The sequence below is a fragment of the Pempheris klunzingeri genome, chromosome 8, assembly GCF_042242105.1.
Source record: "Pempheris klunzingeri isolate RE-2024b chromosome 8, fPemKlu1.hap1, whole genome shotgun sequence".
In the NCBI taxonomy this organism is placed as follows: Eukaryota; Metazoa; Chordata; class Actinopteri; order Acropomatiformes; family Pempheridae; genus Pempheris; species Pempheris klunzingeri.
In genome coordinates this window covers 3,728,833-3,756,485 of record NC_092019.1, presented here as the reverse complement: position 1 = coordinate 3,756,485, position 27,653 = coordinate 3,728,833, and the positions used below count along the sequence as shown (strand labels likewise).

The following is a 27,653-nucleotide window of genomic DNA, read 5'->3' as shown; positions in this document are numbered from 1 at the left end:
ATCCATATTCAAATACAGCGCTGACACAGAAACAGCGCTGCAAACACCAAAGAGCACCACTGGCACTGCTCAGCACTCAGTGCTGGCCTTGGGGGTGTGTTGTGGGCTTTTTGGAGGGATTTGGAAGGGTAGGGAGTGTAATTTGAAGGACCACTGGTTTGGATAATGAGCTCTGTGTTCCTCTCTCTCTCACAGACAGAACTACGGACACACACAACACAAAAACAACTAAATGAGAGACTGCAAAGCTGGTATTGATCCAGATTCTTGCTCCTTTTATTTTATCTCCTCTAACTGTACAAAAACATGTTACGACTAAATAGGAGAAAAAATGTGATGCATGTGATTCCTTTATAAATCCTTCATCTTTTGTCCTTACACAGCTTCTGCAAGACAGCAATTCACCATGCTGCTGTTTGGCCTCCGGTTTACAATTCTGTGTGATGAAGATTTAGTTCAGCATCGCCCGCTCTGGAGAAAACTATTGTCAAGTGTATTAATTAGCCTATTTTGTGTAAGTATAACGATCTGCATAGTTTAGTTAATTTACAGGGCATGCATAAGAATGATGGAGGAGGATTGCAGAGGAGGAATTCTGCTTGGGAAATTTGTTTCATATTTACATAATTATTTAGAAGCTCCTGCTGATGCTGAAACTGAAATTTTGGGCTTTAATTTATTCCAAAAGGCTTGTGTTTGCTCAGGGATTGTGCACAGGGACTCAGCTGGTTAATCAAGCATATGTATAATTCATTTTCCAGGCATGGGGCCTGGCACTGAGGCTGTTAAGATGAGCTTTTCTAAATGTAATATTTTCACTTTCTCCCTGTGAAGTTGAAGTCCTATACTCTGAAGACATGAACTATATCAATAGCGCCTAACCTAAACATCATGTAATAGGAGGATTTTCTGAGGATGACAATATGGAACTACTATTGCCTCCCCCATCCCCCCCTCCTCCTCTTACCTCCTGCCTCCATCTATACACCCCTGCTGAGACCCCCACAAGTCAGTCTGAGGTTGCTTACACAAACAATTAGAAGATATTTTTGGCTTCCAAAAAAAGAAATCATTCAGTAATTGTGCCGTCTGTTAGAGAAGCCACTTTGTTTCAAGCTTGCTGCACTGAAACATGCACACACACACACACACACACACACACACACACACACACACACAAAAAAAACTCCACAGACACACATACAGTAGATGAGGAGAGATTGAAGAGCGAATAATCTCTAAGAACCTCACGGTCCATGACAAACCACCAGAGATCCCATTTACACTTAAAAAGACTAATTACCAGGCAGCATTGCAGCGAGCAGGCAGACGTGCTGTACACTGGCCTTTCACTGATAACGGTTTGTCAAGGCCAGTCCTGGTACTGATATTGGGCTGAAGGTGCTGCTGAGCATCTGCTGATATTCAATAAAACATTATAACAACAAATGCATGCAATTATTGGTGGGTTTGGTGAGGGTAGAGGGACACAGAGGACAGACAGAAGTCCAAACTTTAATAATTCCTAAATCACGAAAATGCAGTTTCTTCTGCAGTGCTCATTATTTGTGCATAAAAGTTTCATCCTGAAGTTGAGTCTGTACTTTCCAGTGACCTTGGAGCCTTTGCTCTAACAGTGACACAGCCTGTCATCGTCAGGATGACCCACATGGCTTATACACAGTGACACAACCACGTGTCCTAAATATATTATGTTTATATGCTACTAATGTGAAACATAAATCTTGGGGCTGAGAGTTCATTCTTGACCTTTGAAACAGTAGTTTCAAAGGTCGTAACAAATAATGTTAACAACTGATGTTAACTTGACTGTGCTCAGTTGTCTGTGGTTATTGTATGACCACATGTTATCACACGACTAAACCTTCATATCTGGGTGTTACCCGAACCATCCATGGCAACTGAGTCAGCGTAATGAGATGCAGATGAAAGAGATGGAGGACACTAGTGATTGAACCCTGATTTAAACTTGATGTGCAAGACAGCAAATACATCCTGTTAGAAATGTAATGCTGGCCAGATAATATTTCCATTACTTTCATGCAAAATTACTTATTTGGAAGTTATCTGCAAACTGTTTGTCACAAATTTAAAATGTAAAGCAGTTGGTTATGTTTTGACACATCAGTAGGGAGTGACATATCTGTCCTGTGAACATAATTTGCGGAGTGCACAGTTGCTAGGAGCAATTCAGTTAACATTTTTCATGATGAGCAAAGAAATATGTTGATTTGGGATGCAGGATGTGTCTTCGGTATCAAAGTCGTGTGTTTTGTATGCCCGACCATCCACCCAGATCCCCTCCCCTTGACTCTGTGCACAATGCACACGATCTAGGTCGCATTTACAGTACAATATACCGCCGTGCCTTTGAGCTAATTTTGTGGTTTTCTTTCATTAGAGCATCTCTGTCTAACCAAATGATGTGTGAGGTAACGTAGCTGCAGAGTGAACGCTCATACTGCTTTATACAATCAATCAAGCTACTTCATATCCATCATAACAGAAGTAGGTCACAGTGATTGGATCACATGACACGATTATAAATAATATAATAAAACAACTACAATCATAGTGAGATGTTTTGTGGTTAAAAACTAGATGCAGGAACATTTTTTTTTGCATTCTTTCGTTATCCAAGTCAGTGACCACAACCATCTTTACATGAGCTGCTGGTGCTTTATATGGCAGCAGGGCAGAAAGTGAAGTAAGGATTTTTAGCGAGCAGAGGTAACGACAGAGAGGCATTTCAGAATTACAGTTAAGCTCTAATCTTTCATTAAAAAAAGCTGAGCTGCTTGGAGGCATAGCATGTGAAAAATGCTAGCTATTCTCTCTTCGGATCAGGAAGTCAGCTAAGCAAATAAACAGAGTAATAACATAACAACATAATCAGATTACCCTAGATGGTAAAAAAAAAAAAAAGCGTTGGTTAGTGGGTATAATCAGCTGCTGGTTTTTCCTGAACAGGAGCAAGATGTGATATCCTGCTGAGAACAGACGTATAGCTGCAACTGGGTAAACACTGCAAAGGGTTAATAAGCTGCCAAACACTCCTGGTGCTGAGCTTCACAGGAGCCCGGGCGGTGCTGGGACTGGGAGCAGTGCTGGAGGGGGAGGATGGGAGGAGGAGGAGGCGGAGGAGGCTGGACTTCCCTGTGTCCCACTGGGACAAAGTGGGCTCCACCTCACCCTCCTCCCCCAACTACCACTCCTCTCTCTCCCAGAGTGCTGGGGCTTTAAGTCCGTCTCCCAGGTAACACACACAGCTGCTGACAGACAGACAGACACACACACACACACACACACACACACACACACACACACACTCTCTAAATAACAGGCCCTGCAGTGCAGAAAGCGTAGGGCCTTGTTAGCCAACAACCAGGCGTGAAATCACTGCACCGTACTCCCACCACGATGAGTCAATCTATACCTCCTGTTTCTCTTTGTTCATGCCTGTGTGTGTGTGTGTGTGTGTGTGTGTGTGTGTGTGTGTGTGTGTGTGTGTGTGTGTGTGTGTGCGAGCTGAAGATGAGTGTGTTTGCTGGTTTTCCTCCAGGCCTCGCAGAGTTCTATCTTTGACTGGGTTGGCTGTCTTTTGTTTAGACTCGTCTATAGCTCAGCTCTAACACACATCTCATGCTGTGCATCCTAAACACAGTATCAGAGGATTAAGTTAACTTTCTCGACTTTAAATGAGAAGGTCTTTATTGAGTGCATTTCCATACACCTGTTACTGTGCACATTTTGAATCTGCACATAAAATAGCTGAGGGAAAATGTCTGGGATGTGTCTGGAATGTGAAAGAAAATCGACAGCGTGTAAATGTTATTTTTCTCCCTCGCTCAGATGGAAAGTTTAGCCTATTGCTAGCAAAGAGGAAATGAGAGAACCAAAAAAGCTTTTTCTGACTAATGCTTTATTTCATTGTCTTTGTGTGTGTGGAGTTAACTGTTAATACTTTAAGATAAATGGATATAGTATCTACGACAGTAATTCATATTACAATTTGAGGGCAAAGCTCCCATTTATAAACCTGTGTAACTGTTTCCCAGCTATCCACCAATGCTCTATCATTACAACTTTGTGGCGGTAATCTCTGCTGTCTAAAGAATGAATGCATTGTTCATCTTGAGCTGTGAGAATAGATGGGGGGCATCTCTCAGTCTATCAAGCAAAAGTTTTGTGCTTCTTCTTTCTTTGTTGAGTTTCTTAAAGGCTGCTGAAAACAAAAATAGTACGTAACAGTGAGCGCCATAGTGCTCCATTGTTGTCCAAAGACTATTAAAAAGCCATCAGTGAGCCACACTAATGCACTGGGTGACATCTTCCTTCATTACCATGAACACACACGCACACACTGAAGTTTAGTTTTTGACTTAATCCCACATACACCGTCCTGCTGCCATAAATACTCAGTAGTGCACCAAGTGCGTTTTAATCCGCCTCGAAAAATTGTCACCACCGAATGCCTTATTTCTTCCTGTCTGAGTAACATTTCATTAAAACAGCACCCAGCTGTTTTAGGAAATTACTTGCTTAACACCATCAAGGAAAATGCTTCCGTTTGGGCAGGCATTGAAAAATTCTATTGAAAAGGTTCAAATGTATTCCTGAAAGTAACATAAATGCAACATGATGTAGGATGCTGCACTTTTTTAATGTAATCTTGTTGTACCCTCTTGACAGTAACACTAGCTGAATGAAGTCTTTGACAGATTTTTGGGGAAAATTGTGGCCAGTTTTTGGATGGAAACAAACATATTGATAATATCCTGATGCAAACAACAAATACTTTCATTTCTAGATTCACAGTGTCAGAGAGAGGCACTGTATCAACACGTAAACACTTCCTGCTATACTTCTCTGCTTTGTGCCGCTGGAATTCCTTACAGAGCCTAGTGAGCGCCAGCAGTTGCCGCATTGAAGCTCTGTGCCGCTCGTTCTCTCCCACTAATCACAAGGTTTTCGACTGCGGCATTATGCTAACTTACACTGGCAAAGGGGAGGGGCCAAGGGGCTGCTTTGATAAGTCGTGCATGGCGAACATGAATGAGGTAGCGACAGGCGAGGCAAAACACACATTCATTCCTCTCACAATGCCGAGCAGCACTTTTAATTAAACCTTATCCAACATGATGAATAATGCAACAGCTTCCTTGCAATCCACTGTCTCCTTTCTGTTGCTCACCACGCTGCGTTCAACCATCTCACCCAGTCACATGCATACATTAGGCAGAGGAATGGCAGGGAAGAAAGGCTCTGCTCTTTCTGCCGCACAACATAATAATATACAAAATGTTTTATAGTTTTGCCAACAGGAGAAAGAAAAAAAGTGTCAGTGTGTAAATGAGCAGCAGTGGTTTGGATTTTCTAAATGTGCAGCGTGCATAAAATGTCTGATGGCTGCTGTTTTGGTTCTTTCTTTAGGATGTGTCAGAACTGACATAGTGGAAAGTATGCTGTGCGAAGTTTACACATGTTGCTGTTCACAAAAGCACTCACACTCCAAAGTGAAAAACAGGTACAACTTTAGAACTTGATTCAGCCTCTATTACAAGGACACAAGGCTCAGTGTGAAGCTCATGGAGACAAAGTCCAACATAACATGTTCCCCGTGGGAGAGAGATGGCCTCACTGCATCAGACAAGACCAGCCGCTGAGAAACACATCAGTCCCCCCTCTTCTTAACTCATGGACACACTCCTAAAGGGATAGAGAAAGGGGTGCAGGAAGGGTGAGAGGGCTGGGTGGAAGGAGGAGGGGGCTGCCGGTCAGAGAGAAAGGCAGCAAAAGGGATATTCAGAGCATTGAGGAGTGAAAGGATTGTATGGGAGAGTGAACCCATTACAGGGCAGACTGGCTGGGGCATGGGAAGACACGGAAAGGGCTGCAGGGAGGTGCTGGGTTGTATTTAGCCCAGAAAGGATCAGCAGAGGGAGGCTTCGCCAGGAAACCTCTGGCCTCAGAGACTCTACTGAACCCAGACAGACTGCATTTAGCCAGGAGGAGTGCTGAATTGAAAGCTGCAACACATACAACAACAAATGGGATACATTGTGTGTCTAAGACCTGATGTGTCCTCGCATTTAAGTGTCCGTTTAACCAAATGACAAGAAAAAGCTTATTTTTCTGTCTAGACTTGCAGATACGTTTGGCTCTACAGGTACAATATCTGCCAAACTCTCAAGTTTGGTATCTACAACTTCTGTTACAACATCACTGCAATGGAATTTAATTTATGCTGAAAAAGAACATATATAATAAAAATAAAAAATAAAAACTCCTTCCAGAAATGATGTCTTGCATCCACAGAACACACTTGACAGTTTTCCTCAGCAGCAAGAAGCTCCAATGAAACTGTGCACCAGGAACATTGTTCCTGGAAAAACATGTTGTTGATTTTTTTTCATTGTAATTTTCAGTGCTTTAAGCTCCACAAACTAACCTCATGTTCATTCACCTCTACTGTATTAGGGTGAGGACAGATACTGTCTGAAAATTAATGGCCGCGTAATTAAGGTGAACCAACCCTTTAAGTCTAGTTTGTATGAATCTTCCCAAGAACACAAAATGTTGCATCATATCCAACTTAAAGTCAGGGCCCTAATTTACATAAAAATATTGTTATTGTTGTGAGTTAAGTTGGAGTAAGTGACTCGAGCAGTACGAGGAGAAGAGAGCAGAGAGATGGGGGGTTGTTTTTCTGGAGTGGAATGTGTTGCTGCAGGAGAGCCAACCAGCCATGGCAGTGTGTAGCACCAGCCAGTACCACAGTCCTGCACAGCCCCGATAAAGCTCTGCACTGTCGGGCTGCTCCTGGATCAGATGGTTAGGCACCATGCTGGGGTTGGTGGGCCGGGAGGCTGTGGGCAGCACACGCTACTCTGAGAGGGCAACTGAAGGCCAGCACTGGATGTAGTAATATTTATGTTAAACATTTTCATACCGCATGTTTTAAGTATATGAAATATAAACACAAATGCACCAATGTTCAAATAAGCAGGCACTAAATGACTGACTTATTTTCTAATTTCTGATATTTAATGATTCTGCAAAAACCCAGATTACATTCTGTAACAATACGGTTAAGCATAGGGAGAGATAAAGGTTATGGACGACTACTGAGAATAACCAAACTTAAGCTATGCTAAACTACCATAATGTATCAGAAATACTGGAGCTTGATTAATTATTAATAATAATGAAACCTCATCACATCCTCTTGAATATATTTGCATAAAGGTAGGTGGTGTAAGCATGCACTGATTCACATTTTATGTAACTACAGAGAGCCTGAGGTCGACCAGCCACACGGCATCAATGAAAAAAAGTGCTTTATTATTCATCAACAGTCAGTAAGTGAAGGCTGACACATCCTGCTGGCAGAATAAGTACACTTATCTCACTGCAGGGGCAGGTCAACAGAACACAACTTCAAAGAGGTATCAATAATCATAATATTTCCTTGCAGTTTCTCTAAATAGTCCGAATGGCAGGGAAGCTTTCCCCCTACTTCTCCTTTAACACTCCTCCCTTTCATGCACTGACATTCATTCCTTGCCACTCTCTTCCCCTGCAGTGTGGGCTCATGGATACTGGGCCCAGTGTTTCTAGGCCACTCATATACAGGGCTGCAGTGTGCTGTTAACATGTAGACTCCCCGGCGAGTGTATAATTTGTGAGTCATGTCCAATTCGGATCGAGTCAGTCTCCTGCTGACTTCCTGCTTCGGCTAGCTGATGAACGCTGGGAAAACAGATCTGATACAGCACCATCACAAGACCCTCCCGCTGCAGCCAACAGCCAGTGTGAGATGCTGAAGAATGACTTTGCTTATTTGAATTGCAAGTTTTGCTGCAAGTTTTTTGTTTTTCTTTGGGCTGAAAACTTTATCATTTCCTACTACAGTATTCATCATCACTTTCTCTAATACTGTGTTGTTCCTATTCTAAACTCAGGATGATAAAACATGCATAGTGATATTGAACTGGAAACACAGTAAGTCTTTAGAACCAATTCAAGCAATTGAGAAAACTGCTCAACTGATTATAAGGACTGTGAGCATCAAGCTTGAAAGCTCCAGAACAAACAAGTAAGCATATTCTAAGTAAGTAGTAAGTTAAGTTAAGTAAGTTTTCTTTTTGTCAACTGCTGTTTACAAAGTGAGGACTGAACCATCCAGTCCTGCAATAAATATGTCATCAATTACAGTACCAACCTGCCAAATACATATATTAGACATTATTTTACAAGTCTGGAAAGTCATAATTCTGGCAACTGTTTCATTCTCCATCTAGACAAAGGCCAGGTCAACACTAGAATTGCATCTTGTCATGTTTATCCATCCGTTGTTTCCAACCTTTCCAACACTTTAGTGCCTATATTTGGGTTCAAGCTAAATATTTATATATATAATACTAACATCCAGCTTGCGCATCAATGTCGATGGACCGCTCCCCCCAGTCTTGTACCATTCTTATGCTCAACATTAAATCATGATCATTGTATAAACCCTTTTGATTTAGATGACCTTGTGACCTTTCCGACACCAACCTCCTGGCAAACTTTAGATATCTGCCCCACTGCAGATAAAAATAGAAGAATCATCAGCATGTTGTTTGCAGTAAACACTGAAGTCTCTAAGGACCACCAGAGGGTCTTCACACTTTGAATTTTGTTAATGAAAGCAGCATATACATGTTCTATATTGGCAAACTGATACATATGTATTCTCCTCTTCTACTTGGTGAACAGGCCCACACACACACACATGCATGCATGCTCACACATGCACACACACGTTCACTTTCCTCCTTACACAAAGCTCCTCAGTTTGTCCAGTCCACCTCAGCAGCTAAATGTTCACTGGACAAAAGCTCCAGTGTCCACAGACTACACTCTACAGACTGGCTTCTCAATTTGATTTTTATGGGGGAACTTGCACTGCTATGGTCTATACAGTTCAGAATCAATGATGTCTGGAGGGAAAATCACATTCTTGTAGACTGTGTGAGGTGGTCATACATGGCAGGAAGAGGCAGGAGGAAGATGTGCTTCTTTACGGAATGACCAATATTTATCAATTTTATCAAACAAAAATAAGAAAATTAGAGCAAATTAGGATTGTGAATAAAAAGTATCATATTTTCAGACTGCCATAAAAGGATGCTGAAGAGCAAAAGAATCATTTCTCAAGTTTAAATAGTAAATTGTAATACTGAAACTGTTCTGTGGTAGTTTATATTTTAAACTAGTACTAATACATTATATTTTTCTTCATTTAGCATATTAACTCTATAAAGTGATTTCTGATTTTGTGCTATTGGACCGCTGGCTCTCAAAACACTGGAATGCTCCATTAAGAGATCCAGGCTACATTTTCTAAAATCGATATTTTTCTTCCAGTGGAAGAAGCAGAAAACACAACACTGACATTCAACAGTGGCCTATTTACACATCCAGCAGACACGGAGCAACATTAGCACCCATTAGCAGTCATGTTTCTCACCGCATGACAAATCTATGACACTCCTTTTATGTTTGTTTTGGTCTCCACCAGATCTTAAGGAAAATGGCTGCTAGTTAGCTGCTAAATGTTCTCCCATTTTTCACCAGATAACTTTGTGCAGGGAAGATAGTGGTCGCTGGGTTTAGAGCTCTCTTGCTAAAAAAAAAAATAAAAATTGCCTGCTGAGGCTGTAAACAAGGTTAGAATTGAAACAACCTTTAGATGCTGTGTGATTGCATGTGCTCATCCCAGGGTGTTAGCAATGTGCAGAAACAAGAGGACAAACAAGCAAACAAACCTTCACATGCAGGTGGTGTGAATGTTGGCTTACTGCTCAGTCTGTTGGTACGGTACTGACTGATAGATGGTCAGATTGGCCAAACTTCAAAGTCAAAATGATATTTGTCGTAGCATTAATGTATGTTAGCATGCTCGTTTTTCTGATTTGTTTGGTCTTAATTACTTATTTGATGCATGTTGTGGAAAATCGCTATATGGAATAAAACCAAGCTCGGTGCAATGTGAAGCAAACTGACTTGAGGAGAGTGAAGGAGTTGACTGACACAAAGAGGTAACAGAGAAATTCTTAAAGCAGTTGGGCGTATCATCAGCACAAACAGTTCCCCTTCCTCATTTAACACAAGGAACTGACTCTACACCCAAACATCCAAGAAACTGGGTGCATAAGCATAATCATGATCTTTATCCTTATAAGGTAAAAGAAACTCAGTCAAACATAACACGTATATATTTATATCATATGAAGCGAGATAACCGTTAGGTGAACTTCCTGCTTTCTAGCCGTTCGACTTCATACCTCTGCTCAGAATACTTTCCTGTCCCGGTCATGATCTTTTTCTTAGAATAAGTGAAAGGGCTGTTGCAGGGCAGATATGCATAACTTCTGCTTCTGCATTTTTCCATCACATTTCCCCCCCTTTTCATTACAAAATCACTCAGATCAAAAATGCACTTTAAAAAAGAATTAAACAAAATGAGAAGGGGTGAAATGTCACCACTGAGAGCTAACCCCAACCTGTGATTGGGTTGGACGGGTGTATTTGGAGCCAGAGCCTGTGCAGCAGTGATCGCGACTCAAGCTCCAATCACATCGTCTCTCTAAATGAAGTCACTAGTGCAAGATGACAGCAGGCCGTATCCAGGATATATATCATTTTTGTACAATCGAGGAAGCAAATTCAACAGCTTTCAACAGCCAATCTCCTTATTATTCCTATTTCCTATTTGAGGATCCATTGGACTTAGAATTGGAAGATACTCAATACTAAATACCTCGTTTGGGCTACAAAACAGTAAGACAGTGAACTCCCTAAATGTAATTCATCTTACCGATGGAGCTACTTTGCTGATATGCTTCAATATAGAAAATGCCAATTATTTCAACAAGTACTTTGTGTGCATCTCTCCATCTCTCTGTCCCATGAATCATTTACCTCTTAAAAAACCATTCTGCTTCTTATCTCATGTTTTATTCCATTTCAAGTCTGACTGATGTCAGTAATGTAACCACTGCAGGTGGACATTTTGTAAGCAAAAGAACAATCCAAAGTTCTTCTCGCATTTTGGGTTGTAACTCTTAGAGGCTTTCATAAATCCTGTCTTCACTGCCTTTAATGGAACTCATCACCGCAGGTTTGATGTCCCAAACTGCTGCTGTGTGTGTGTGGCATAAACAGAAACATCTAAAATGAGCCATAGCTTTCCATTACTTTGGCCAGCAAAGAATCAGAGCACAATCTTGAGTTTTTACACCCATGATTTGATGATGATGGTGATCCACTGTACAGAGACAATGAAGGAAAACTGTGATAACGAATATGTGGTTGTTTTCAAATGCAATTTATTGACAAATTTCTCTCTCTGTCTTCAAGTCCCCACTGCGAAGTGGGAAGACTTTTGGTGTAGGCCTTGGCAGTGTGGAAACAGAATAATCTTGTTGTGACAACAGATTAAGAAGCCCACTGGCTATTTACGGATTGCAATGCTATACATAGCTCTGTTTTCTAGGTTATGATTGAACTGTCAAGTTCAAATGGGAAAGGCAGTCTGTGTGTTTAACATTAGGAAAGTTGATTCTTGGTGAAGCTTAACAGTAGAGACAGTATATCATTAAGAGATGCCATGGTGTCATATATTGGTAGTCAGCTGCAAAGTCTGGAGTGTTAGCTACTTGTTTTTGTGCTGCTGGTGGGCTGCCATGCCATATTCTGAGTTAGTTTAATATGTATTAATGCAATTGGCAGGTTAGTTCTTTATAGTGAGAGAGTCCTTTTGTCAAGCAAACACATCACTTCATATTTGAGGTCTCAGATCTCAGTGCTTGGGTGTCAAATGGACAGTAACAGTTTAGTCCTGTTGGGTATTAAAGTTATTGGGTTCAGGTTTGCATTTTGTGTATTTTGTATTTTGAATTGAATGTCAATGTATTATTTCAAGTGAATGGCTTGCTTTTGAGTTACAATGCAAAACGAAGAAGAGACCGATCAGTAACAGTGAAGTGATAGTTAAGACATTCCTGCTATGTTGTCAGGAACATTTAAGGAACATTCAGAGCAGTGGCACTCAGAAAATGTGCCATTGCAATCCAAGCGAGAGGTTATGATGGAGGAGAGGAACCAACATGCAGACTGTCCCTCTCTATATCCATCTGAGCTCATTATCCTGCAATGCTTCAAATCGCAGACTGACAAAGTTAAACTCATTAGCATACTTTATTTGACACTAATTCACTCAGCTGAGAAGAGAAGCTCCAGATCTGCTGCCGTAGAGGAGCTGTTGGCTGCACCACATAAGAAGGAATTGGTTGTTCTTTTCTTTTTGGAGGAGCAAAAAAGGAAGGAGGTACGTGTGCGATGCTCATTAGGGAGAGCCATATGGTGGAGGAAAGAGGAGGAGAGGGAAAAAAAAATGGGAGATGGAGTGAAAAGGTACGGCATTTCGTCTGCATCTCTGGAAAACATCTTTCCATTGTTGAGATTTGTTTACAGCTGTTTGGAGGCATCCACCTCACTGCTGTCATATCATTTTCTCCTCCTCAGCTTCTCCATTTTTTCACTTTTCCTCAGATGGGTAAAAGTGTGTAGAAACTGAATGCATTTTTCATTTCAGTAAAGAGCAGAGAGGAACTGAGGTGGTTTTTATCGATGTGACTTCATGAATGAAGATTACACCACCATGAACATACAGAAATATATCAATAACCTTCTCGATATCACCATGACAACCTTGCTATGAAGGGGGGAGGATGGAGGGATGGAGAGAGAAAGTAGGAGTGTCGTTGTGACTAGAGGGGAGCTTATAATGGGAGTCAGATCTCCTCCTACGTGTCAGCCTGATGGCATCTGCTGCTTCTGCTGATCAACAAATTACACATGAAATCAATTCCTGCTCCTCCTGCAGGACTCCTCCCTCCATCCATCCTCCTCCTTCTCTTCTGTCCTTGACCCCTTTTCTCCTCCTTTTGTCTATTCCTGTTTTGTCTTCAGTCCTCCTTTTCATTCCTTCTTCATTCCTCCTTTGTCCAGCTACTTCCCCCACTTCTCCTCCTCCCTCACCCCTCCTCCTTTCCTGGCTTCATCCTCTCCTCTCCCCCCTTTGCCTCTCACCCTGGGACTTTATAACAAGTGTGAGAAGTCTCCCATCGTCATCCTTCATCATCCATCCACCTCCTCTTATCTCTTTCTTCTCTGTCCTGCCTAACTACGCCTCTCTTCTGGCCGTCTGATGGAGCACACTTCATCACTTCCAATCCCCTGGTCTGTCAATCATCCCCATGCAGAGAGAGTGAAAAAAGAAGCTAAAAGTAATACTTTCTGTGTAAGTAAAGTTGTTAGCACTGCTACAAATGTCAGTGCTACTTCATCTAACATTCCTGCTGATAGTCTTACTGCTGTTAGACAAGAATGGAGGCGCTGCAGCAGCAGATGTAGGTTGCTATTAGTAGTACTTCTGCAAATAAAACAGACTTGTGGGAAAAACCTGCCCAGATCTAAATTATTTTAGAAAAAAGGGAGAAAAAAGGGAAAACGAAACCTGATCCAAAATGGACGTGAGGCTAATTAGACCCCGACAGACTCTGATACAGATAAACACTGGCAGCAGCGTGCTGCTCCACCAATTAACCAGCAGCCATGGTCATAAACAGCAGCAATATACACTTCAGAGTTCACAAGCTCCATCTGATTCAAACAGCACAATTTTCTACTGTGATGATGAGGATACGACCAGAGCGGATCATGGGCCTATCGTTAATACTCCGACTCAGAAGTGGGACCTGACAATTATTTTGTAAATCTTCAGTCTAGACATCCAGTTCTACCTGTCCACGTGTGTTTATGGCAACTATGGTTAAGGGGTAGGTTAAATCCAGGACATGAAAGTCTCCCTGACCTTCACAACTGAATTATCCCCCTCGTGAGACTTCTTTCTTTCTTACCTACACTGGCACTGAGCATTACAGCTGGATGTAAATGTTGATGTCATGTGGATTAATCCAATGGGAACATCATTCCTAAAGTTGGTGCACTGGTTTATGTTATATTCAAGTCCAGTAAAGTAAGTATAGTTGGAGTATAGTTGGTGTTTGCAAGTGACAGAAACAATGCATGACAATTTAGGAAAGGAGAGAAAAGAGATTGATAAGAAGCACAGATGAAAGAGTGGAGCCTGGCAGTGCATTTTGATCTGAACTCCATGCAGCCAATGCAAACGTAATATTGTTTCATATAAAAATATGACACTTAAATGTCGCTCCTTCTCTGTGCGTTCACTTTTCATACTGAGAGCCTGCAGTGTGAACAGTATGTCCATAAAAGCACGATGCAAATGGTACCTGAGGTAAACAGGGGTGGAAAGTGACTGCATGCATATTCTGACAAACTGCGTAGAGCTGCAGTTAACATCGAGTGCCTTCCCAACGCTTTTCCATGAGGATAAGATGAAATGAAAGCCCACATTACTGGCAGGAACTGAAGCTGCAAAGTTATAAGAGGCAGTGGGAGAGTAAAACCGGCTGATTTGACTGAAGGCTCTCCATTTCTCAAGGCTATGCCTCCGGTTATCCTTCCTTCCCCCACCTCCTATTTCCCCCCCTCCGGCTCACAGCAGGGATATATTTTAAATCACTTTGTCCTCTACCTAGAAAAACTTTCTGACAGGTCATTTTGTGGATGGCACAAATCTATTTCTTCCTGTTTCAGAGCCAAAAATATTCTTTTCTGTCCTGCTGGCTTTGTAAGTTTTGGACACTGATGGCTTTAGTAGAAAGACGCCTGGGTAGGAACACACCAGGGGACAAATAGTGCTTTTACTTTCAAGAGGAATGCCTGCACAGCTATGAAGGCTGCCTGCATTTAATCCCAAAAAATGTAGCATGGTCACTGGGATGCTACTTAGGCAAGTATAAGTGTGTGTATGTGTGCATGTGGTTAGATAAATAGCTGGCACCTCTACATTCTGGACACTACAGTCTAGCTTTGCCTGCAGCTGTTATCTTCAAAGTGACACAGTGATGCTTCAGGGCCAGAGTGTCCTGTCGTCGACCTGTGATGGCTGACTGCACAGATGCACTGTAAAAAGGCTGCTGCTTTGTGTGAAGCCCGGCCACGAGACCGGCAGAAGCACAGAGAACGGCACTCAACCACATGACATCAGCTGTCACTACAAGAAATTTAGATTAGATTTGGAAAAATTAAAAAAAAAAAATGTGATTGTTGCTCATGAGCAAAGCAGCCTGATAAGTAGTGAGATGCAATCACTGTTTTAAAATTATGAAATCACGAAATAAAAAAGTAAGCAGCGTTCTCATGCCATACATGAAAAACATGTCTTTGGTACCACAGGATGTCACGATGTCAGAGGTCACACAGATAGATTTGGTTTTCTTTACCATTTAATTAGCTTATTCCTACACTCTGACATATTGCTTTTGACATTTAGTTTCAGTTTTGCTTTTCCTCTGCCAGCCTTAGGCTGCAGTACACCGCAAAGTACGTTGAGTCAGGCCTGAGAATCTAAAAGCCAAAAGGTTTAAAATAACTCTGAGATTGTGCTCCTTGTGTTGTTCTCCGGAGAAAACGAGTTGGAAAGAAATGACCGAGCAGAACATCCTTACAGGACCTTCTGTTATAAAAGATGATCTTCTAATTTTTGTTCTCTACCGTCTACGATCTGATTTACACTCTGTGGGTCCATTTAAGACCTTCACACCTCTTCTAATTATGCTCCTCAATGGACGCCTGAATACAAAGAATCTCTGCACAAAGCAATAAATAAAACAATCATCACACTATAATTGAAATGAAACTACTGCAACTTGTTCTCAATTTGCTACAAACATAAATCAGCTTCACTGATAACTCTATATAAGTTTAAATGATACACATTTGATACACCATGACCTTGTAAAGCTGGTAAACTATTGCCTGTTTGAGCTGTTGAACTGTTGCCTGTTTACACATCCAGCAGACACCGAGCAGCATTAGCATTCATTTGAAGTTGTCTTTCAAATAAATAAGTTGCCCTGGTTTGGTCTCAACCGAATCTTGAGAAAAATATCTGAATTTGATGCTGGAATGCTCCGTAGAGCTGAGGGGAACCGCAGGCTTGGTAATAATTCTCTGTGGATTCATTGCTATGAGCAGCCGACTTCACATTACACACGCTCATTTGTTTCATTGACCGTTTTCATATGAAAATATTGATTGTTTTATGACCTTGCAATTTAGAATATTGTCCAGAAAAGAATGACACCAGGGTGGACACAAATATCAAAATATCACATCTGTAATCTGTTGATGCTTCAAGCTTCTGAAGGTTTGCTTTCAAAATACAACAGACTAAATTCTTGTTTGGACTGAGGCACTGAGCTGTTGATTTTACCCCTTTCATGTTGCTTTTTGCTCCCTGATTGAATCAATGTTTTATGCTTTGTTATGTATTCTGACTGTGAGCACGCTGCGTCCAATTCTTCATACACTCTAGCCTAGAGTACCAGTTGAAGTGTGCTGGAGCTCAGAGACAGGGCAGCTGTCTCCCACTTGTTGTTGGGACTCGGAGTTGAACTGTGTGGTCACCGGGTGGATTGATGGGGGGAGCCATTGCCTACCCTCGGCACCAAGTTGCATCAGCTAATCTTGTGAATAATGCAGAATCATGAATAAACATAGATCAATGCAGTGCAGTACTGTAAAGGAGACCTGCCTTTTTTCCCTTTCCCCCTTTCTTCTCCTCTCCACCCCGCCTCCATTTTTTCAGTCCACTCCTTCTATCTCTTTCTGGCTTTCTCACCACAAAAACACTCCTCTTTTTTTTTTTTTTTTTTCTTTCTCCCTGCCAAAATCAAACACTCCCACTATTTCCCCCCATCCTCTGTCACTCTCTCCCCGTCCTTTTCTTTTACTCTCTGGCCACAGCAATGACAGACATTGTAGTGCTGTAGTGTTGCTGTGTCTCAGTGCGGGCGAGTCAGGCCTGGCCTTCACTCTAAGCTCAATAGCTGCCCGGGTTTCCTCAAAGGCAGCCATCCAGCTAGCACAAAGCCTGCCCACTGGGAATAGACCCACAAAAGAGAAAGGGGCTGCTCGCCTTCTTTGCTCTGCTCTGTCTGAAGCGGCCTGCCTCCACCACCTCCTATAAATTATACAACGCTGCTTCAACAAAAAAAAATTTAAAAAAATCCTGCCCCACTCCCGCAAGCCTTTGCTTCCATCTCTCCCTCCCTTCCTCTCTCCCTCCCTTCCTCTGTTTCCCTTCTCCTCACCTCTTTTACCTCTGATTTCACTAACCCAGAAATATAGTGCTCTAAAGAGGAGGCTTATACACATTCAGTCAAACATTACGTTCAATAATGTATGAGACTTTTATCAGCTCTTTATATTTTGCCATCTTATGTCACTCATGCTGTAAATAAGCAGTGAAAGCTGAAGGAAAAAGTATATTTGAACATCTTGAACGTAGCCCTGGTCATTATTATATCCCTGCATAAGGTATATTAAACTGCAGGTAACCATAGCAACAATGTTTATGGTTTCCTACTTTCCTCAGTGATGAACATTTGGATAATAAATCCACCACCAATTTTTTTAAGTGATATAAGGAGGTAACATTTTTATGACCACATCATTCACCGACACATATTTTTCCTTGATGTTCTTGCTGGTGGCAACTAAAGCGTGATTAATTCTTATAGTTGTGTTTTAGGCACTCACAGCACGAAGGTCATGCTTTTAAATGTTAGATGCCAAGACTGATTTGAAGGAAGTGGTTTGTATAAAGTCTCCCTGGGGCTCTGGAGGGAGCACTGAAAACAAACCTGATGCTGTCATCAGCGTTATCTCAGCTTGAGACGTAAACATTTTAACAGAAAGCCTGAGAGACAAACTAAAAGTTTGAAAGTAGCAGGCATGTAGGAGGCAGGGAAGCTGTGATGAAAAGCCAAAGGGCCACTTGCATGGTATGACTCACTTTTGGTACCTGGTACTTTTCTCATGGACCAAACATCAGAGCATCTCAGCCTCGGCTGCTTTGACCATTCTCTTGCGTCCCCCAAATGTATGGAAGTGCAATACTGAATCACTGAATTACCCTTTTAACTAGTTACCAAACAACACATCGGATGAAGGCTGCAGATCACAGACTCTGGTTCCAGCCTTTCAGAAAAACAAAGACAGCTTTTCGACTGTTGCACAATGACACCAGGCTGCTATGTTTATTTTTTCCCCATTACTGTGTTTCATACTTTTACCTTAACTTACTCCAATATTAATCTTAAAATATACAATTTTGTTAGTTTCATGTGTTTTTTAGAACTACAAATACTTGGTGGGAAACCCATTTTAAATATGTGCATGAGTTATGTTTGTGGGAACATATGAATGGCTGTGTGCATGTGTTGGTGTAATTTGTCGGTGTATTAATGTGAATGTGCGCACAGGGATTAGGCTGCTATCAGTGAGGCTCTCCCAGCCTGTCAGGCTTTAGGACGGGTCTGGACAAAGAGGCTGATTTCAATGTAAATGCAGCAGCTGAGAGGACACAGCTCTCTCAGTGGGGTGACTTCCACCCTCCACATGCACACACACACACACACACACACACACACACACATATTCACTGGAATAGTAAATGCACAGTATTCAGCCTGCAACTACTCCATGTTAGAGAAACATGCAGATTATGTTGAGGAAACATAAAGAGATACAAGGCTGAGGATTCTCTCAGAGAGCTGGACATCACTGAGTTGATGTGTCTGATGTGTCTTTGCACCTGTCAGTAATTATAGATATAATCTGGTCCATGGCGCAGCGCTGTGGCCCTGTGCTGGCCCTCACAATCCTGAGACCATCATTAGGCCAACCATTATCCCCATGCCTGGCCTCTGCACCTCTTATTACATGCAAATAGTGCAGCTTTATCCGAGTAGTGAATGAGACCCCAGTCTCTAAAGAATGGGACACCCTCCTCGCCCACTCAAAGCCATTCCTCCATCTATTACTGCATTCTCTGCTTCAATGCAGACAGCATAGATCTCATGGCGTCAGTGTCAAAAGAAAGACTGTGGTGGCTGGCGGGATGCAGATAAGTTTTAGGCAGAGAGTTGTCAATGTGACTGCTTGATGAGCTGAACAGCTAATGATCAAATATCTGTTGTACAATATAGATCTGTTTACATGCACGCTCATATTTACATACTAGGTTCACCGTAATTCTATATTTCAGTGCTAATTTGAATTTTAACATGTTTTTAATACCTTCAAAAGGAAAAAAAGAAAACATTGTCATGGTTTAAAATATATTTACATTGAGTTTTAAAAAAAAATCACAATTTTCTTAGCACTAGAGATAGCATGACATGTGATAGCTAAATAAATTAAAAAAGCTGTAGAAAGAAATGACAAATTAGCAGCAGACAATTGGCTACTTATTAGGGATGTCAATCTTGACAGTATTGTCTTAATTCTATTGACATACTAGGTCAAATTATCATCATAATAACAACAAAGTAAGTATTTTAATTAAGTCAAATTATATTAGAATATATAAATTATGTCTTATGCATTTTAAATTAATTTCTATCATTTAATCTGCTGTATTTTGTCGTCTGCTCCTTTCTTATGTCTTAGCTTTGTGTTTACCTATATAACTACTTGAATAAGCACTGAATTTTCATATCAGGTTTCCCAGATCTGTTCATACACTTAATAACACACTCTCATGTTAGCATGCTCTCAGCCCCCAAGTAAAAAACACATTCTTTTTCCAAGGTCATAATGTGAATCACAATGACACAGGGAACATTTTACAGTCACTACTTTGCTGAGAGAGCACCATTTAATTTGTAAATGAACTTAAAATAAAACGCAGAACTAAACAGAAAAGTAGATTCAGCTACAGATTCTCTGTCTGAATGCTTCTCCGTGTTTCCAGAAATGTTAAAATACAAAACTTTGACTTTCAGAAGAAAAAGAAAAAAAACTCCGAACTTTTTGGGACCTGCAGTAACCATGTTCCTTTGAAGCAGCCATGCCATTTAGATCGTTAAACTTTCACATCATGTATGCTTTCATTTTTTGCTTGTGAGTGTGTGGAGCTGCATGCTGCTGCTGCTGCTGCTGCTGCTTACTCTTTGTGTCTGCCTCGTGCATGGTAATGAGCACGTACCTGTCAGGCAGTCGTGCAGGATGCTGCCTCAGGTCAGTGTTTGCTGCCAGAGGATGCCTTTCCATGACTGTTCCTTCGTGCACACACCTGTATGCTGTCCCCGCTCTCTGTCTGCAGCTTGACATTTGGTACGGTGAAGATAGAAGACACTGCAGGGGGAGAAGACGCAAGCGGATTAGGAGTACGTAGGCTGACAGGAAGGAGAGCGTTTCCAAGTGAGTTGTTAAAGATAGAGACGGTTATTAAAAAGTCAATGTTTGAATATTTATTTGCAGTCAGGGTCGTTATAGGGTTTTTATATTTTTGCCACAAGGAAAAGTGTCTTTAAAAGGTATTTTAAATTACTACATGTGACAACTTAGCATTGCCAACATGGTTACTAAACATAGGAACTAATCACAGATGCCCAGGAAATCTTTCCAAATTAAATAATGCAGCTGCCATATGTGTATGTTCTTGTATTCATTTTCATTTCCGCTGCCTCAGCTGACCAATAGCCCTGCGCGGTGGTAATAGGCTGCTTTGCTTTTCTATCACATATTACAAACCAGGATATTTGAATGGCCTCACGACCGACAGCACTGTCGGCTTACTTACTGGAACACTTCAGCATTTAGTATCATTTCCTGAGCAGCTAATTTAGTTCCAGGAACTTGGCCTCAAAGTGTGGGGAGAGCAGTGAAACAAAAGCAGAACCTGTGACAATGGCTGCACCTTATGGAGCGGAAAAAGACTATATGATTGATTTCTACTGGCTCCAAGCAGGAATTCTTCTGTGCCCCACCTCACTGTTGTGCTCGAGGAGAGGGAGGCTAGCGTTGGGGTTAGAAGCGCAGACCATCCCTCGTTCTACATTTGAAACTAGAAATCTATTGCTGCAATCCTGAAAGCTTCCTCCCTACTGCTGTTACATCTGGAGAAAATTATATTTCGTCAGCCAGCAGGGAAATATACTGGAAGATCGAGCCAGCATTGATCAACCCTATGACTCACTATTAACTTTGGTGTGATTCAATTAACTAATAATGACCCCATTGTTTCCCACTTCTCTGATTGATTACATGACGGCAATGTACCGACAGCAAATTACCGTGTCCAGCACCCAATCTAAACAGAATTACACAGTGGAAGGAGTTATTTCAGGTGCCCCTGGTTCTGCAGGTAAAAGCCTTATTCATTTCCTGCATATATGCATAATGTTTAGTGGGTGCACTTCCAAACAAGTGGATGGACATGAAACTCTGCTGGTTGCATCAGCAGTATAAAAGTTTGACCGTGTCTGCGAGCAGGTCGAACCACATTTACTAGCGTTCTTCTCAGGACACCGGCATGCACCTGTCCTTTCACCTCACACAGTATCTCTGCATCTCATCTCTCCCTCCACACCCCCTTTTCAACTCTCCCACGACCCCCGAGAGAGGCTTGTCTCACATTTTTTTTTTGAGAATGTATGCGGTTTCTCAAGACTCACGGACACTACAGTATTTAGAGCTACTCGGCACACCACAGTGAGGGAAAAAAAAGAGGCTTCTCATAAAGAAAAATAGAATAATTCAAATAGTTGGCCACAACATAAAGCCACAGGGTGGTTACATGACCGGAGAGAGTCCTGTGTTTTTATGCTAGTGAACATTGAGGATAACATTAAAAGAAACATATGACATTGTAATTTGGTGTGAGGAAAATACTTTCAGAACCACTGGCTCCCCCCACTTTGAAACTCTATTGGCTCATAGCTGTTTTGCTTATATTTTGCGGAACAATAGGGATAAAAAGCTGTTTATTTAGCAAATATCTAATTCCTATTGGGGGAAATGGACTCACATACTTGTTCCATTCTAAGAGGGGCACATCCTCTCCTCTGAATTGGAAATAAAGGCAGGGGGTTTTGCCAAGAGAGCAGGGGAACTGGAGGACAACTGCTTGGCCTAAACACTTTTTGTTTCATTTCCAGATCCATGTAAAGTCCAGAGAGAGTTTTTTTTCTCAAGGCCTTCGCTCTCACTTCTTGCACTGCCAGACACCCACGCACACTCTCTCTGAAATCAAATTAAACATGTCACAATCCAATCCACGACGTAACAGCAACCTCAGGAGCTCTATTGTCTCAATAATTCTGTCATTGTCCCTGGTAATCTGTCTGGGTATTGTCTGGATAAATCCATAATACACATGACAATAGAGTGCACAGCTGGCCATAGAAAATATATTGTTCATCCTTCCAGGAATAACATAGGACACTCACTTTAAAGGTTCATCAATTTCTAAACCATCTAAGGCATTTTTTTCAGGAAGAGTTCATTGGTTTGTTTCAGAGTATTAGCAGTGCTGGGTGTTATAGAGCTATAGAGCAGTACAGTATGCTTCCACTGGAGCTCCCACTGGCTCTAGTCTTTCCCAGTGGAGGAACATGATTACCATGCTGCAGCTATAGCCAAATACTCACAACTGGAGTCATTAGCCAGTTCTTTATCTCACATTCTTTCCTCATTTGCATAATTTTGACACATCCTTCCTCCATAGAAGTGCAAGAAGCAAATCCACACTTGTCTTCCACGCACACATGGAAGATACTTTGTGTTTATCCACTCCTGTCCTCATTTTATAAAACTGTTTTAATTCATTCCTATTCTTCCCTCAGTGGTTCTGCTGCTTTGCCTGAGTTTCAGAAAAGAGAGAATCAGAGAGAGCGAGAGATAAAGGGAGAAAAGAGAGAAAGAGAAAGCGAGCATGACAAAAATCAAAATGAGCCATCTCTCTTCTCTGCCTCTCTTAGTGACCGCCGCTTTCTGATTCTTTTCAGACACGACAACCTGCTGGGTGCTGATAACAGGATTAATAATGCTGAAAAATCCTAATCGGGGGGAATTAAAAATGGAATTCTCCCATTAATATTACCACCATGTCGGTGGCAGCACACTCAGGTCTGCTGAGCAGGCTTTTCACATCACTAATGAATAACAGCTTAAGGGATTGGTGATGTATGTATATGTAGCCTGTCAAATAATATGGATGTGCAGTCATCTCTGACATACTTTCATGCAATAACCCAATTCTGTAGGATTAATTGAAATATAGCCTAACTGTGGCTAAAGCCTCTGACTCTGACACCCAAAATACACATGGGAAATCAACAGTATTAATAAAAATCCTCTAAATTGAGGATGTGTTGAAAACTAAGATGCTTGTGTGTTTCTGAGGTACAGCGTCTTCAAAAGCTGGGGTGCTTATTTAAAGAGTGCCTCACTGTGCTGTTGCTCTGGGCAAACAACAAGTCAGGAAGATAGAAAATCAAACTGAGCTCGTTGCTGCGGCCAGCAGAGGTCCGACTGGGCTTACTGTCCCAACGGCATCCACATAATAAGACAGGCTTTCCCTGCGTGAACAAAAACAACCCCAGGTCGCTGCACGCCGCCTTCTTCACAGAGAGAGACAACGAGGAGAAGGATACTGTATGATCCAGTGGAGCAGAGGGAGCTCAGAAAAAAGAGAGAAAGTAAAAAAAACAAAGGAGAGAGAATGAGTCAAAGCAACAGAGAGAGAGAGAGAGAGAGACAAAGAAAGAAACACAGTCCGGCCAGTTCGGTCTACAAACTATATAATTTTAAGAAAGCAAAATAGTCCTGCACATTTATAGAAGTTGCTTCTCTAAATAAGCACTCTTTAAAAACAGATAATGCTATCCTTAGTAAGTGTAAGATACACTGAATCTAAAACTGTGTGTATCATGTCTGTGTGCTTGGATTTGACTGAGTTATGACTCATGGAGGGAATGAAAATCTTGCACCAAAAATTGCAACTGGTCAAATGGGTTTTAGGAACCCTGAATAGCTGGATGAGCTGTGAGCCACAGTCATGGCTGCTGCTGCTGCTGCTGCTGCTGCTGCTGCTGCTGCTGCATCTGGTGTTCAAAAGTGCATTAACTACAATAATTACAATAAATATGTTTAGAGCACCGCCATGCACCTGTTCCTGCCCCCCCACATCTCTCCCTCGCTGCCCTCCCTTCATTTTCCTCACAGTTTGAGAACCTCTGTTTGACTATAATCACAAAATAACCTAACAATGATGACCTACGAGGACTATTTTACGTTAAATCCTCCAAACCTTTGTTGCCATATTGCAAACTCTGACCTGACAAGGATTAAGCTTCACCTCTGCTGTATGACCTGCCAGCACAGACAGGTGGTGTTAGAGCTAAACTGCTCGGTGTGCTGTGTTACGTACTGTCCTGCAGCTCCCAGAGCCGTGGAGGAAGGTTGCTGAAGTATTCGTGGTTCAGCGCTGCCTGGGCTGACAGCCGGTTCTTTGGGAAGCACTGGAGGAACCTGGAGGCCAACTCCTCGGCGTGGTCCACATAGCCCAACCTGACACACATAAACACACATCGGTGAGAGTGACCACACAAACACACACATAACGTACATACAGAGATACATAAGACATCAGAAAACAGGCTAAACCTGTTAACCTGTTGTATCCACACTAAATATTGTTGCCCATCATGCTATACATTAATTCCTCTGAGAAGGCAACTCACTTTTTCTTCAATTCACAGAGCTGCTGACAACAAAAAACAAGCCTTTTAATTATGCTGAAGGTTTGCTGACTCAAGGGGAAAAACACTTCTTAGACACACACACACACGCAAAATTGTGCACACACACACACACACACATGCTTACACCTTTCTCTTTTGAGCTTGCCTTGCACATGGCGACTGGGTCACCGTGAGAAACAAAGACAAAGAGCGTTCATTAAAGCAGACTCTATGTGAACGTGTGTGTGTGTGTGTGTGTGTGTGTGTGAGTCAGCGTTCGCACTGGGAGTCACTGAACTCCTGAACCAGCCCTACCTAGCAGCGCCAAAGGGGAGTCGAGATTGAAAATAAACGAAGAGCAACACATTCAGTCAGTAATTAGGCATCCACTGCATTAAATAAACATGGTGTTATTCGGCGCAGCTTGCTGGCCCGCCGCTCGCAGTACTCAGAGTGCCTCTCATGTTCTGCAGGCTTCTCGTGGTTGGCTCCCTAGTCAAGCACTCCGACAGCCCCTCCCACGGCTCTCAATGGGGATCTCGACTCGACTTATCAGCAGAGAGACAGAGGGAGGATAAATCTCTGTTCAACTCATCAACGCCACTCAGCAAAGAGGCAGAGATAAAGTTAATGAAGTCCATCAGGGCCCTTTCTCGCCTCTTTCTCATACAGTTGAAACATTTGGTGTAACTCCACTGCAAAGTTTAAAGACTATCAAGTCTTTGAGTGAAACTATACTGATTGGAAATAAGCCTCCTAGATTAATGGTTTAATAATATGGGTTTTTAGGGCCAACGCTGATACTGTATCATTAGCTTGAAGCAGCCGATGGACAGTCATTTGTTGTAGCTATTTAATCGAAGGTACAGTATACCTACTTCTACCACTGGTGGCACAAAATAGCAGAAAAGTTGCTATTTGAATTGTAAGAGCTTCAGTACCTAAACATCCAGTTAACTCCCAGAGCTCCAGTATTGCAGGAAGTTACAAGAAAAAAGGCAAACATTTGAAATGTGGTGAGTCCAGCTCTCCGTCCACACGTCTCATTCACTCTTCATTCTTTGTCTTTCACCCAACTTTAAATTCAGCCCCTCATGAAAGAGGAAGATTTTCTGCTACTGAAGCTCAAGTCCTGATGTCACGCCTTTGTTCCACCAGCTTCGGTAACTCAGTGCAATCTCTCATTCAGCATTTCTTTCATCTGTCTTTTAAAGCGTGTTCCTCAGGTTTACTTTCTATATTCCACGACACGTCAGCATCCGCTACAGCAGTTGCTAAGTAACGGAAACCTTTGTGATTTTAACGTCACATGATTACTTTGTGAACACGCAGAAAACTACAGCACAAGTGGCGGCGCGTGTACTCACCAAAACTCTCTCATAATGTCACCGTTTCATCTGTGATCTCTGCTTTTTAAAAGCTTTGACAGCTTTCTGTCCTTCCTGTCCTGCCGTTATTAGAGGCATGTCTGAGGGAACCGCAACTCCTCAACGCTCTCATGGATTTGCCTTTTATGTCGAGCGGTGATGTTTAACCTGCAATAGTCTAAGGCTTATGGGAAATGGTGTTTGTTAGAGGCCACAAAACCACATAAATATAATCATAATGAAGATAAATGTTAGATTGTTTTTCAAAAAATGTGCATTTCTATCTACACATACGAAGTGTGTGTGTGTGTCTGACTTTGGCTTAAAATTTCGAACTTGTTTTTCTTACTCCTGGAACAACCTGCTTACTCTCCACTCTGAATAGCAAATATTGATCTAGAGTCTTGTTATCATTATTATACATATTTCACCTATTGGTGAGACCTGTAAACCCTGTTCACACAGTGCTACACACATTCATGCCTGGAAGCTGCCCAGCACAACCACAGTCATCTGGTTCCATATCTCCCACAACATAGTACACTAAAAGGCCCAACATGCACTGCAACGACCCGTGCTCCCAACAGCAAACCATCTGAACTGGAGTAACCCACTGCCCGAGTTACTCACCTATTATTTCTAACAGCCTGCCATGATACATTAGGCTTAAACAGGGCCGAGTGATGCAACTACTTACTGAGAAAAGTGTTTCCATGTAATGCTTGCATTGAGTTTCCTAAGTAGAAAGGATCGTCTCCTGGAACAAGTGAATTTTATGGCAAAATGCCCATTAAACTTCAATTCTTCAAAGAGGTTCTGGACAATGAATTATGGTCTAATGGTCGCACTGGAGGAATGGTACGGAGGCCAAAAGCAACTCAGGTCATCATGATCATCATTGGTTATGTTGACATGCTGCTCTCTGGACTATTGGGCGCAGAGACGAACAGGTGGACTAACTGGTATCATTATTCTTAAAGGGGTCTCATGAGGGTCAGTTTATGTGTCATGGGAAGTCATAGCTAGCTTGTGAAAACTGTTGTATGTCTTCAGTGATTCTAGTAGAGACGTAGATGTGTAGGTGTGAAATCACCTGGATGTGAGCATGTTGGCCTTTGAAAAGTGTTGATGTGCCGCACATACACATTCCTTCTTGCTACTGCTGTCAGCTACGTCGAGTGAATAAGTGCACATCTGCAGTAAGATCGATAGTATCTCCTCAAACTGTCAAACAGGTCCAGGTGATGACACATTCACAGAGGAGAGAAGCATTCCTTCTTCAGTGGTGCGTGGCGCAGGTTTTTTGATGGTATTCTATCAGAAAACTGCACCAAGGACCCGGAAGAGGCGAGACAGAGGAAACCACCTGCCTGCACTGCTCCCCCCCCCACCACAGCAGAAAGTAGAGGGCTGGTCTCTTTGTTTGAGCGAAGCAGCAACCAGGAAGTGTTTTTTTTTTTTTGTCTGAAGACATCCTGGGAAGACCTTTCAAAATGTCTGACTCATTTGACAATGAGGGTGTCATGAGGGC

General features: G+C 42.0%; 1 protein-coding gene across 1 annotated transcript in view; it reads right to left on the bottom strand.

The window, feature by feature from the left end:
- Positions 1-27,653, bottom strand: part of cdk14 (cyclin dependent kinase 14) — a 150,031-nt gene that overhangs the window by 16,219 nt on the left and 106,159 nt on the right. The window contains exons 13-14 of the mRNA XM_070835382.1: positions 24,443-24,582; positions 20,216-20,364 (exon numbers count right to left, since the gene is read on the bottom strand). Of these exons, the coding sequence (XP_070691483.1) occupies positions 20,249-20,364; positions 24,443-24,582 (256 nt within the window). The 3' untranslated portion in view covers positions 20,216-20,248. The remainder of the gene's footprint in view (positions 1-20,215; positions 20,365-24,442; positions 24,583-27,653) is intronic.